We start from the raw sequence: 13,796 nt of genomic DNA, 5'->3' as shown, positions 1-13,796 counted from the left end.
GGTAACTAGAAAGTCTCCATTAATGCTCATTTAATGGCGGTTACAAGTTACTCTTAACCTGGTGGTTTAAGACTATTAATGATTCATTTAATGATCTTTATGGCCGAGTTGGCGGTTAGCCGTTACTGTGATGAATCAGGTGAAAGAGGAGATTCGCCTCATAGGTTCGCCAGCGGATCTCACTGAGCTGAACCGTGGAGATCCGCCATCTGGTTCTTCTTGCGGCGTTCTCAAGGTGAATATCCCTTTTGGTCATTGGGATAATATTCTTTGATCCGTCAAGGCATATGTACGCTCTCCTTGAGAGATATGGCGGGTCTCTGCTACTTGCTCTCTTTGGGCGTATCTCGTTATGGCGTATCTCGCCATGGTCCACGTGGCGTGGCATAGTGCTAGAAACTCCTTCTTTTTCCTCATTATTTGCATATTCTCCTCTGCATTAATTATCATTAATGCCACATTAATCATGTATAAATATCTCTTTTAGAAGGAATAATGGTTTGCCATTATTTCTATTAATTTTCCCTTATTCTTTATTCAAGAATAATTTGGTTTGTTATCAGAAGCCCCCCTAAAGGTATAAAAAGCTCTTTAGGGCTGTCTAATCGTATTCCATGCTATTGATCTTTTAAGTGTTCAAACTTGTCATGAATTTTCCGAAGGTTTCAATCTTGTTATGAATTTTCCGAAGGTTTCAAACTTGTTATGTCTCGAGGTAGGTGGCCAACCATATCCCTAGAAGCTTATGATAAGCTTCATGGATTTCTTTCCCTAGGATCCAATATATGGAGATTTTTACGTTGCCTGTGAACTCTGACCGTTTATAAGGAGATTCGCCTTAGAGATCCGCCCGTGGATCTCATATGGCTTAGTCTTGATGATCAACTTGCTACCTATCTTTGAGTGATCTGTCCAAGGCAACTTAGAGTAGGTGGCCAACCATACCCTTGTATGAAAACCTTTGTGAAGGCTTGAACCTTGGTGAAGGTTTGTGTGCTTGGTATTCCTTTTGAGGGAATCAAGCTACCGTAAGCGTTTGATCTGCTTCCTCTCTTTGAGGTGGATCAATCTGCCATAGGTGTAGAAAACTCCTCTTTTTGAGAGAAGTTTTGAAGGATGTAAAGATCTCACGTCTGAGAAATGTTTTAATCCTGGCGATGATCAGGGCTTGATCCGCCGTGTTTTATTTTTCTATCTTGGAGGAAAGTGGACCCGCCCTAGATGGGGCCATTTGTTCCTACCGCATAGGATTATGATTCGCCTTAGGGACTTCTTTTCTTCAGTTCTGCCATATTGAGGAGAATGACCCGCCCTTAGGGATCAGTAAGAATGATCAGCCATTTAGGGACCTTTGTGCATTTTGTGGAGGCGAGACTTTGTTATTTCTATGATGAAGATGCGGATTCATTAATTTGATGAAAATGAGACTTCATTAATTGGATAAAGATGAGGCTTTATGAATTGGATGAAGACGAGGCTTCATTAATTGAATTGGATGAAGACGAGGCTTCGTTACTTGGAGATGAAGACGAGGCTTCATTACTTGGAGATAAAGACGAGGCTTCATTACTTAGAGATGAAGACGAGGCTTCATTATTTGGAGATGAAGACGAGGCTTCATTACTTGGAGATGAAGACGAGGCTTCATTATTTGGAGATGAATCCCTTTGCTTTCCAGAACTATTTTTACTAATGCATTATATCTTTTAGCAAGTAATTTTCTAGAATCTGGTTTACGATTTCTCCGATTGTTTAGGGTAGGTGGCCAGCCGTACCCCAATGTGTGAACCTTTATGAAGGTTTAGAAGCTGTTCTATTCCTTCTAGAGGAAGTAAAGCTGCCCAGGGGATTAACTTGCTACCTATCTTTGAGGTGAAGCGATCCGCCCGTAGGACTTGTGAACCCTTCTTTGGGAAGGGAGTGAGAGAGTGTAAAGTCCTTGCGTCCAAGGAATGTTTTAACTCGTTTATGGTGTCCGACCGAATGGTGTCCGACCGAATGGTGTCCGACCGAATGGTGATCATCTAAAGATGGATCCGCCCATGAGAGTGTTCTCCTATCTTTGAGGAGAAAGTTGAGGGTGTAATGATCTCATGTTTGAGACGATTTTAACCCGCTTTTGATGGTGGTCAATCCTTTTCCTGTCTTTGAGGAGAGAGTTGAGCTTATTTGAAAGCTCCTGAGGGTCTGTGCTTCTTACCTTTATGGAAAGGGGATCCGCCCGTGATGGGATCAATTGTCCTATCTTTGAGGTAATTGATCCACCTGTGGAACTTATGATTCGCCAGCCACTGGACGTATATCAGCACTAAAAGCTAGGCAAGTGAATATAAGAAGTATGGCGAGAAAGAATAAATTATAAAATATAGGATACTATAACAGTTTAATGCACATATAAGAATATGTAAAAATACTGATTTTAGGCCCATGGTTCCGTCTTTTCTGAGCAACTAGAACCACATCCTTAATGATGTTTAACTTATGAGTGATCATATCTGGGCTTATTCCTGTACGGATCTCATTCTCCTATGCAAATAGGCTTTCAGACTCAATGATGTTTAATCCTTTGGCGATTCGTACCCGCTTTCCATCAGCAATAAGGAGCGTTTCTGTGTCGCCCAAAGCTGTAGTGACAAGTTTATATTTCTCACCTTCGTCCTCTTTGGATTGTGGGCGAATTGATAGTGACGATGAGTAGGTCTCTTGAACCGTCTTTTGGTTCCCGCTAATCATTACTCCTCCTTTGTTGGTGAGAATGTACCTATGGTGATGATATTGCAAGAACTGCCCGTGTCTACCATTACCCGCCTCATTTCATCTTCCATCCTTCAATTGTCAACGCATCTGTATGTGGAGAGATTACTGGACCTGTTTCTGCAAAAGGAGCAATGGAGGGATGTTTTATCTAGAGCGGATATTTTTTGCTTTTTCCACGGGTGGCTGATACCCTGGTCCATCCGTCATGACATTAATGACACTTTTGAATTTATTTTTAGGATCTGTCTTCTGCTTGTCATCTTGTTATTTGTTATTCTGGACAAAGCTATCTAGTTTGCCAGCTCCCAGCAAGCTTCAGTGTGGTGGCCAACCAAAGGGTGGTAATAATCTTAGATTGGGTACCCCCTCAAATTTGACCACTGGAATATTTATATTACTTGTACTAAAGTCCTGTTTATGGAGGAAGAACCCCGATTTTTGTCTTTCTCACGATCTCGATTGTGAGATTCGCCTTTGGTTTTATGTGATGGAGATAACGATTCGCGGCGTATGTCATCTACCTCCCTGAATGTTTTGCATCGTTCAATTAGATTCGCCATATTGCGGGGTTTTCTCCGGATCAGATCCTCCTGTAAGCTTTTACATGTTGTATTTTTGGCCAATGCTTCTGCAGCTGATCCACCGCCGCCTGAACCGCCTATATGTAATCGGTCATGACCTCCTTGGTTTCCTATGGGGACACGACCAATGTCTCCTGGTCGGGAGGATGATGGTGGTGGGCCGGTACTCCGGGGTGTATCAATAGGCCTCTTACTACGTCAGCGTATTGGAGAGGGAGGTGACCTACCTCTGCGAGAAGAGCCCTGTCTTCGTGGCGAAGATGTTTTACGATGCTTCTCATTCGAAACTGACATTTGCACAGTTTTGTAGTTAGCTCAAGACATGAAAGTTTTGTTTATCCAATTTGGCAATTCATCAACCCATAATGGCCTTAATAGTTAGGGACAGTTACATGATGATCACAAATTGATTTAATATGTTCAATTCTCTTACGTCGGTAAAAGAAATTCTAATAATGTCAGATAAACAGTTTTTATATGAATAAACACATCCTTGTAAAAAAGGGAATGAAATAACCGTTTGACAAAACAATATTCAAAAATATGAATTTTTGATATTAAAAGTACTAAATAGGAGAAAAGCCATATATAGATGGTGAATTGTACAAGGAAAACCAAATATGATTTTTTGCAATTTCTTCTAATAGTTATATGCATGTTCACCCAAAAGACCGACTAGATCTAAATCCTTTGCAATTACATGAGCAATTTTATGATATTTTAATATCAAATGACAAAATCACATTGAATGGATGATTTTTCCTTTTGTAAATCCCAAGATCACGGGTCTTATACATGCGTTTGTACTGGTTCAATGATAATATCATATTACACTTGTCATGCATAAAAATATGAGGGCATAGTAAGCATGCAAGGTTTAATGAAAGATTTGCGTCTATGACTTCACCTTTTACAATTTATTAGATTTATCATAATAACATGTAACGATATTCATAGCACTTTATAAGAGTGAGGGATCTCAATTTTCTTTAATAAAAAATGGAATAAGAAATGGGAGGAAACTTATCTTTTTCATCATAAAATTCCAGATTTAATGTAGAAAACTCTTTCCCACCAATATATGGAGAACCGTATCTTTGGATAGATTCGTTGTACTGATTGAGCCAAAGTTGGAGATTGTGATTTCTATTCTGTTGACTCCATTGTTTTGTTCTTTGTGAAACTCTATACAATCAAGATTTTGTGATCTTCTGTTTGTTAGAGATCCACGATCACCGCACCAATTGATAACACGGGGAAAAATCCTTGATCAGAGCACGTCCCTGTGAGGCGCCGTTGGGATCGGTCGGGGACACTCCGATGCCAAATTCAGTAAGGAAGATCAAGAGAGCAAACTGAATTGACAAAGAATAAGTGAATGTGTGTGTACCTTGATAGCCTAGGGATGTAGGCTATATATAGTTGGGGAATTCGTAACCTCTAGGTAACTAGAAAGTCTCCATTAATGCTCATTTAATGGCGGTTACAAGTTACTCTTAACCTGGTGGTTTAAGACTATTAATGATTCATTTAATGATCTTTATGGCCGAGTTGGCGGTTAGCCGTTACTGTGATGAATCAGGTGAAAGAGGAGATTCGCCTCATAGGTTCGCCAGCGGATCTCACTGAGCTGAACCGTGGAGATCCGCCATCTGGTTCTTCTTGCGGCGTTCTCAAGGTGAATATCCCTTTTGGTCCTTGGGATAATATTCTTTGATCCGTCAAGGCATATGTACGCTCTCCTTGAGAGATATGGCGGGTCTCTGCTACTTGCTCTCTTTGGGCGTATCTCGTTATGGCGTACCTCGCCATGGTCCACGTGGCGTGGCATAGTGCTAGAAACTCCTTCTTTTTCCTCATTATTTGCATATTCTCCCCTGCATTAATTATCATTAATGCCATATTAATCATGTATAAATATCTCTTTTAGAAGGAATAATGGTTTGCCATTATTTCTATTAATTTCTCCCACTTTCCAATTAAAGTCTTCACACCAACATCAATGCAATGCAGTAGCTCAAACAGCCTCCTCATGCTCCAAGGCCAACTGAAGCTGCACATGGCTTCAACTTCTCAACAACCACCGTTTTCTTCAACATGTCAATATGATTCTTATTTTCAAGAACCTTATCAAACATCAACACTCCATCTGTTGTTAATGCTTATCTAATAAAATGCTAACCCATTTGAATGTGTTTTGTCCTACCAAGAAAAATTGGATTATTTGTTAAATGAATACCACTCTCGTTGTCACAATGTAAAAATGTGTCTCTTGTTTCTGTCCAACTCTTCGAGAAATGATTTTAACCACATCATCTCTTAGCTAGCTCCTATAATAGCAACATATTCTACTTCAATAGTCGATAGTGCCGCTATCTTTTGAAAACCCAGCTTACAGATGTTCCACCAAGTGCACCACCAAAAATACTTTACTATCTATACCGCCAGTCATATCTACATCGGTGTATCATTGCAGACCCACATCTAATTTCTTGAAACAAAGACAATAATTAGAAGTACATTTCAAGTATCTCGAAATCTACTCCACTGCTTTCCAATGTTGTTTCCCTAGATTACTCATGTACTTACTCACAACTCCCACTGCATGCGCTAAATCCGACGTTGTTCCTACCATAATATGCATGAGACTTCCAATAGTCGAGGTACATGGAACCTTTGCCATATGAGCTCTCTCATCTTCTGTCGAGGGTGACTGCTCCTTGCATAACTTAAAGTGACCAGTCAATGGAGTAATCATAGGTTTTCACCATCCATGTTGAATTTGCACAAAACTTTATTGACATATTCTTCTTGGGCTAACTTCAAAGTACCTCGCACTTTATCTCTTAAGATTTTCATTCCAAGGATTTTCTTTGCATCTTCTAAATCCTTCGTGGAAAACTTTGATGACATCTTTCTCTTTAACTTGTCAATTTCCCTCTTGCATGCCCTACAATCAACATATCATCTATATTCAACATTAGAGTTATGTAATGACTTTCAAAACTTTGAAAATAATAGTAATATCAACTATAAAATCATCAAATTTTTTATACCACTGTCTTGGAGCTTATTTAAGCTCATATAGGTTTTTCCCTTTTTTTTTGTGCAGTTTGCATACCATCGTCTCACAACTATGCACTTTGAAGCCGCGTGGTTATTTCATGTAAATCTCTTCTTCTAATTCACCATGAAAAAACGTCTTCTTCACATCCAACTGCCCCTAGTACAAAACTTCTTTTGCTACAAGAGCAAGCACAAGTCTGTTTGTGTTTAGATTCACCACTGGGCGAAGATTTTCGTGTAACCAAAACCTTCTTTTTTTCTAAAATCCCTTTTACAACAAACCTTCCTTGTACCTTGTAGAACCGTCTTGCTCTTCTTTTAATCGATAGAAGCACCTGTTTTGTAAAGCTCCTTGTAGTATTATGTCAACTCTCACATGTGATTGGATAATAGAGAATCCATTTTTTCCTTCATGGTTAACTCTCACTTGCTAGAATCATCCATCTATAATGCCTCATTGAAGGCTTCTGGCTCATTTTTATGAGTCAATAACATGTAATTGAGTGCAATAGAATACCTCAAATATGGTCTGATTGTTTTAGAGGACTTTATTAAAGCAACCTTGAACTTACGTGGCTCCTCCTCTGTAACCACAAGGGTTAAAGCTAATGTTGAGAATAATTGATAAAAAAAACTTATTAATAAAACAATGAGGGTTCAAAAGCTTAATATAGTAAAATACTTCATCCGTCCCATAATATATATCTTTTTAGAAAATATTTTTCCATGATACACGACGTTTTGATTCAATCCATTCACAATAATTGATTTTTTTTACCAAATATACCCCTATTTAAGTTGCTTTTTTTATTTTGTGAATAGATAAAAATTAATTAGTAGATGCAATTAATAATAAAATTATAAAATCTTTTAGTTAAAATCAGTTATATTTCTTAATTCTTGTGCTTTAATCTTAAATGACATCTATTATGAAGTACTCCGTTCCACAATAGATATCTTTCTAGAGAATTTTTTTTGTTCTATAATACATGACGTTTTGATTCAATTCATGTACATTAATTGATTTTACCTAATATACTCCTATTTAAATTGTTTTATTTATTTATTTTGGGAATAGATAAAAATTAATTAGTGTATACAATTGATACAAGAATAACAAATAAATTAAAATAAATTGGCAAAAGCTAACGAGCGCCCCCGGGGCGCTAGATAAGAAAAATAATTGTCATTAATTGCTACATTGAAAGAATAAATAAAAGGATGTCATTATTGATCATTAATTTTTTTTACTAATTAATCATTAATCATTAATTAATGATTAATGATTGTTAAATTGGAATGAGAAATGATTTTTTTTTTGAGTGAAACTAGGTGGGGCGAACTAGAGCCGTAAATCCCAACTAGGTTGGCACCTACCGCAAACTAGCACACCCGAGCCTGCTTTATTAAGAAAGAAGAGAAAAAAAAGTAGCATACAGATGAATAAAACCACAGGAAGCTAAATGAACCTGTAGACAGTTCTACTATTCAAGTTTTCTATAATAAACTCTAAGTAGGGGGCAGGCGGCCTATCCCACCAGACAGCTTCCGAGCTCAGGCGACCCAAACTGGCTAAACAGTCCGCAACTTTATTAATGAGAAATGATTGATGATTAATCATTAATTAATCATTAAACATTAATCATTAATTAGTGATTAATGATTGGGATGACAAATGATGGTTAAATTGGACAAATAAAATGGCGAGAAGGAAGTGGAGAGGATGTTCAGATCTTAAATTTCAAAGACCAATTTGGTTTTTTTTTTTTTGTTGGTCGAAAGGAAGTGAGGACATAAATTGAAAGAAAAAAATCTGCAGAAATTGAAAGAAAAAAAATCTCAAAAGGAAGGTGAAATGGTGAAAAATATTATGGAGGGAATGAGATGTTATGGTGGGAAGATGAAAAAAAGTTGAAAAAGTTATAAATTTTCTAAGGGAAGATGAAATGGTGGGAATAGAAAATAGAGGGAATGAGATGTTATGGTGGGAATAAAATAAAGTAATTAATGATCAATTAGTCAAAAAAAATAATTAATGATAAATTAGTAAAAAAATGATTAATGATCAATAATGATATCCTTTTATTTATTCTTTCAATGTAGTAATTAATCACAATTATTTTTCTTATCTAGCGCCCCGGGACGCCCGTTAGCGGGCTCGAAATAAATTATATTTCTTAATTCTTGTATCTTAACCTTAAATTCCATCATAATTAATTAGAGATATCATTCATAATGAAAAATATTTTTCAATTCTTGTACCTTAATCTTAAATTTCATAATAATTAATTAGAGATATCATTCATAGTGAGAAATTATTTTTTTAAATTCAGCCACAATGTTTTGTCATGATAAAAGCATATATGAGGTAATCATGATATTATCGGTTGTATTACAATACTATAATGGAGTGTTTGGTTAGATAAAATTATAGTAGGAAACGAGAATGGAAATGGTTGATTACCTTTCTTAATGTTTGGTTTTACCAATTTAATTTAGTAATGGGAATCACATTCCTTTATATATATATAGAATTATTGATTCTATCAATTAATTAAGATTTGCTTTAGCTTTTGATAAAGTTGCTTAATTTAGCAATTTCGAGTTGAGTTTTAATATAGGTAGATAATAATTACCAAAAAAAATATAGGTAGATAATTTACCTAAAATATATCTAACATAATTATATTATTAATTAAAAGTAATAACTGATACCAACCTATTATTTGAATAAGTCAACTGAATATAATAAAACTTATAGAAATAAATAAAGAAAAATAATAAATAATTTATTAGTCCCAACATTAATCATATTTTAATAATATATTATTTAATCCTAAATTTTTGTTTTATAAGAAATTAAACTCTTAAATAGAGCAAAAATTAAAAACTAAACAATATATTATTAAAATATAGACTAAACGAAATATTAGGTAAAAATACAGAGACTAATAAATTATTCACCCAAAGAAAAATAGTTTACTAAATGGTTGTACAATTAGGGTAAATGCAAATGATAGAAATGGGGATTCATGATATTTGGCAAACAAAACCAAGCTTTTTCAGGGAAAGAAAATGGGGAGAAAAGTCGTATATGTGTTTGTGTTGCTCTTGCCGTCCATTAATTAGTTTCTAGTCTCATTCTCCAAATGCATAAATGACCTGTAATTCGCCTAAAAGAATTGCTATTACAAGTAATTGAAAGAACATACCCCACAACACAACACAACACAAGCTCCTCAAACTCAATGCAAAGTCCACACTTTTCTGTACCAATCTAAGATTAATGAACACACCAATCACAAAATCAAAACTTCATTCTCCAATTTCAGACTAGTTCTACACAACAATTACAAAAGGTAGGTTGTGGACTAATTCAAACAAAGAAAACTATTTCATGACTTCATTTAAGTGGAACATGGACTTCCCCTGTAACTAAACCAGTTCAAATTCAACTTCTCTATACAAACAAGGAATTGTAAATCACCCTTTTTTACCAAATAAGTAACAACACCTCACCTATAACCCTTCCTTATACCACTCCAGGAGCTCCTCAAATTCAATGCCATATAGCCCCCCCTGGACAGTAAACTCCACTGCAATGCAATCTGTCATTCAGCAACAACTGCAAGCAAAACCAACTCAAATGCTAATTACTAATATCACATAGCGAAACTGAAAGAAACATAAGGACTTATTAATTAAAACCAGCAAGAAGTTATAGAGAGCTCCCTGGATGCTTTATATGTTTATCGAAACAGAGCATGTATCCTTAGTCATGCTTTTCTTATGCTCATGAAATCCTGAAAAATCATACAATCAAACTTATCAAGGCAAAGGGAACTATTGATAGCTCATAGGCTCATACTCAATATAGTTCTACAAATTATGATAGAGAACCATGAAATTTAAGGAACTATAAATCACTATTATTAATTAAAAGATAATAAACTAATGCATAAATAAGAATTGCTCCTTCATCGATTATTCCCAGATATTCTCCACATAATCGAATTTTAGCTCACATATTTCTGCATGCTGTGAGTGATCCCTGAGAAAATCACACAACCGATTCTTAGGAAATTCAACAGTAATTACAACTAGGCCCAAGAGAACGCCTTAAAACCATCTCAATCTACATTGACTAATTACAAACTGCAATACATTTTCACCTAAAGTTATGAGCTCCTTGAAGAGATTCAACTTCAGAAAATCTACAACACCTTAGTCCTTCGAAGTTAAAAACAACCTGGAAAAAAAATGTCTTTGTTTGAAGCGAAAAGAATGACCTTTGCTAGCATTTTGCATCAACAATCCATCCAGACAAACCATCCCTCTATCGGGCTTAGTTACAACCTTGTTTAAGAAGAGCTCCCACGAATCGCCATCAATTCCACCATTCGTCATAGCTATGAACATAACCTTATTGAATTCTACCCTTTTCATCTTAAATAACTCCTCAATCAACATACCATATGTCGATTTATTAGGCATGCATCCTTGCTCCAACATCTCCTTGAGAATTCTAACACCCTCCTTAGTATTCCCAACTTTAGAAAACCCCTTAATCAGCATATTATACGTAAAAGCATTAGGCTTGGAGCCTCTTTTCGCCATAACATCCCGCAACCTCCTCACCTCGCTCAATTCACCTTTCTCACACATCCCTGCAATTAGGGCATTGTATGTTATAAGACTTGGGGTTGCACTCTGCTCAAACTCATCAAACAACTTCTTAGCTTCCCCTAATTTCCCCTCCTTACAAAGCCAGTTTATAAGTGTACTGATTATTACATTACCTGGGCTGCTATACATTGCATTACCTGGGGTGTGAATTTTCTCGAACACCCTCTTCCACAACTCACAAGCTTCCTCCACCTTCCCTTCTTCACATAACACATCTATAACCTTACGGCAAAGACCAGGGTTTGGTGTATAATCTCTCTGAATTATCTCGTCAAACAGATTAAGTGCTTCACCGGCCCTTTTCTCCTTACAAAATGCCTCAATTATCACTCCGTAAGTAGCATCATTTGGCTCGACTTCCATATCATTCATAAGTTCGATAGCCTCAGCTAACCTTCCTTGCTGACAGTAACCGTTTATCAAGATCGTATAAGTTCTTGCATCTGGCAACCACCCTCTATTCAAAAGGCCGCCAATAACCTTCTTAGCCTTGACCATGTCCCCGCTAGAAACATATCCGCCCAACATAGTCGTATATGAAACCACATATGGGATCACACGCATGGAGGGCATTTTATCAAACACCTTCAGTGCACCTTCAATGTCATTCTTCTCACAGAACGCTTTAATCGAAATGTTACATGTGAAAACATCAGGGACAACTCCATACACGTTTCTGCAATTCTCAAACATGGTAGTCACCAAATCGTATTTTTTATTTTGCACAAAAGCATTCAATAGTGTGTTTAACGATCTTACTGAATACGGTACGTTAAAGTCTTTCATACGGATAAAAGTTTTGAGCGCCAAGTCTGTCTCGCCCGACAGACCATAATTGCCGATCACGGTAATAAATAGTTTTTCGCTGCATTTGATTTGGGCCTTTTGCAAATCGGAGAGAAAAACCTCCATATGATAGAAGGAGCGAGCGCGAGAGAGTTTATGGATAATGGAATCGTAGGTATCGTAGTTGTGCGAGAAATCCGGGTCATATTTGCCGGCATAGTCGAAGATTTGGAGGGCAAGGTCTAGATTCTGTTCGCTGTTGATCATGGAGGCGAGGTGTTTAGGGTTGAGGGGTTTGGGCCAAGGCGTGATAGGAGGCGGGATTGTGCAGGAATCCCGGTGGGAGGTTTTGGGAGTGGCGGCGGGAAGGGAAGCCACGGTGGCGAGTGAAAGGAGTTGCGCAGGCATAATTTTAGGACGGAGATGAGATTGAGCGGAACGTAGCATTGTTGCGAGAAAACCGATTTGGCCCAGTTGGTGAGCATAGTAGATAGTAGTGCCTTCAAGTTATTGTGAAGGAACAGATTTTTGAGCTTGAATGTGCATAATGATGATGAGATTTAAGCTTCCATTTGTTTGTTACGCATTAAAAAGGATGTAGGTGAAAAATTAAGCCGAGGTTCATCTTGATTGCCAAGGAAATGGTGAATAGACCATTGAATTTGTAGCACAATCTACAGAATTTACGTACACAATTTCCTTTCAAACGATTATGATCACTAAGTGGGATTAAACACCTAAAAAGTGTTAAATGAGGAAATAATTTCTAATCTATAGATGTTTAAGAATTATTTCCATACAAGGACCTGTTTTTAACTCATGGTTAAAAACAGTTCCCATTACGGTGTCAAATACACTGTAATGATTAAGTGACTTTTATTCATTTACCCATTACGGTGGAAAAAACGACGTTACGGGATTAAAGGTTGCAGGAATCGTTGGCCGTGGCTTCCCTGAAAGCCACTGCCAACTCTTATTAAAAAAATATATATATAGATATAACTTTTAGGTATATAAAAGTAGTTAATATTTCTTTTCCAAAAAAAAGTAGTTAATATTTATTATTTATATAAATAATTATTATATTAAATAATATTTATATATCTTAAAAAAATATTTTCTGTAAATAATTTTTTTATATGAAAGCTGGAATCTGGTATAGTCAGTGCATCCCAACTAGGTTCGTACTCTCAGAGTCCAAAGGAAAGCCGAACCCAAAAGAATAAATAAAATAAAAAATATCAAACATAGCCATATGAGGCAAAGCAAATTAAGAAAATCTAAATTGGCTGAAGCCAGCTAAATCCTGATATATAAAGGAGTAACAAAATGTTGGAGCCGTGTCCCACCATGCGTAATCGTTTGTGACTTTTTTATGTAAATAATTTATTATAAAGGTAATGTGTAAAAACACCCTTAATATTTATAGCCAGGAGCAATTTTAATCCTAACGTTTAAAATCGTACAATTTTACCTCTAACGTTGGCAGCCAAGAGCAATTTTGCCCTTAACGTCCCTTAACGTTGATAAGTTGAGTCAATTCCAGACATCATTATAAAATATAAATATTTTATTCATTTTTCTGTACCAAATACAATATATTTTTTATTTTTTTACAAATCTAATCATATGTTTATGGTCTGTTACTAATTAGTGATAAAATGACGCATATGTGAAGTATAGATAACAATATTCATAACCGAGAAAGCAGTTTGATGGATTATCTCTCAAATTGATCCAAGTTATCAATGTTAGAGATAAAATTGCTCTTGACTGCCGATGTTAGGATAAAATTGCACCATTTTAGACGTTAAGGGTAAATTTGCTCCTGATTGTAAATGTTAAGAGTATTTTTGTACCATATCCCTTTATTATAAATATTCATTAGAAAATTATTTTAAAAATTAGAAATTAGTTTTT

The 13,796-nt window shown here is 36.2% G+C and overlaps 1 protein-coding gene across 1 annotated transcript; it reads right to left on the bottom strand.

The window, feature by feature from the left end:
- Positions 1-9,427: 9,427 nt before the first annotated feature.
- Positions 9,428-12,623, bottom strand: LOC136217442 (pentatricopeptide repeat-containing protein At5g16420, mitochondrial-like). Its single transcript, XM_066004037.1, has 2 exons — positions 10,694-12,623; positions 9,428-10,207 (listed from the first exon to the last, which is right to left on the bottom strand). Exons 1-2 carry the CDS (start codon positions 12,321-12,323, stop codon positions 10,146-10,148), a joined length of 1,692 nt encoding a protein of 563 aa, XP_065860109.1. The 5' UTR covers positions 12,324-12,623; the 3' UTR covers positions 9,428-10,145.
- Between the last annotated feature and the right edge of the window lie 1,173 nt (positions 12,624-13,796).

This window comes from Euphorbia lathyris, chromosome 2 (genome assembly GCF_963576675.1).
Source record: "Euphorbia lathyris chromosome 2, ddEupLath1.1, whole genome shotgun sequence".
Classification (NCBI taxonomy): Eukaryota; Viridiplantae; Streptophyta; class Magnoliopsida; order Malpighiales; family Euphorbiaceae; genus Euphorbia; species Euphorbia lathyris.
Note: the sequence above shows the minus strand (reverse complement) of the source record. Positions and strands in the feature narration are given on the sequence as shown.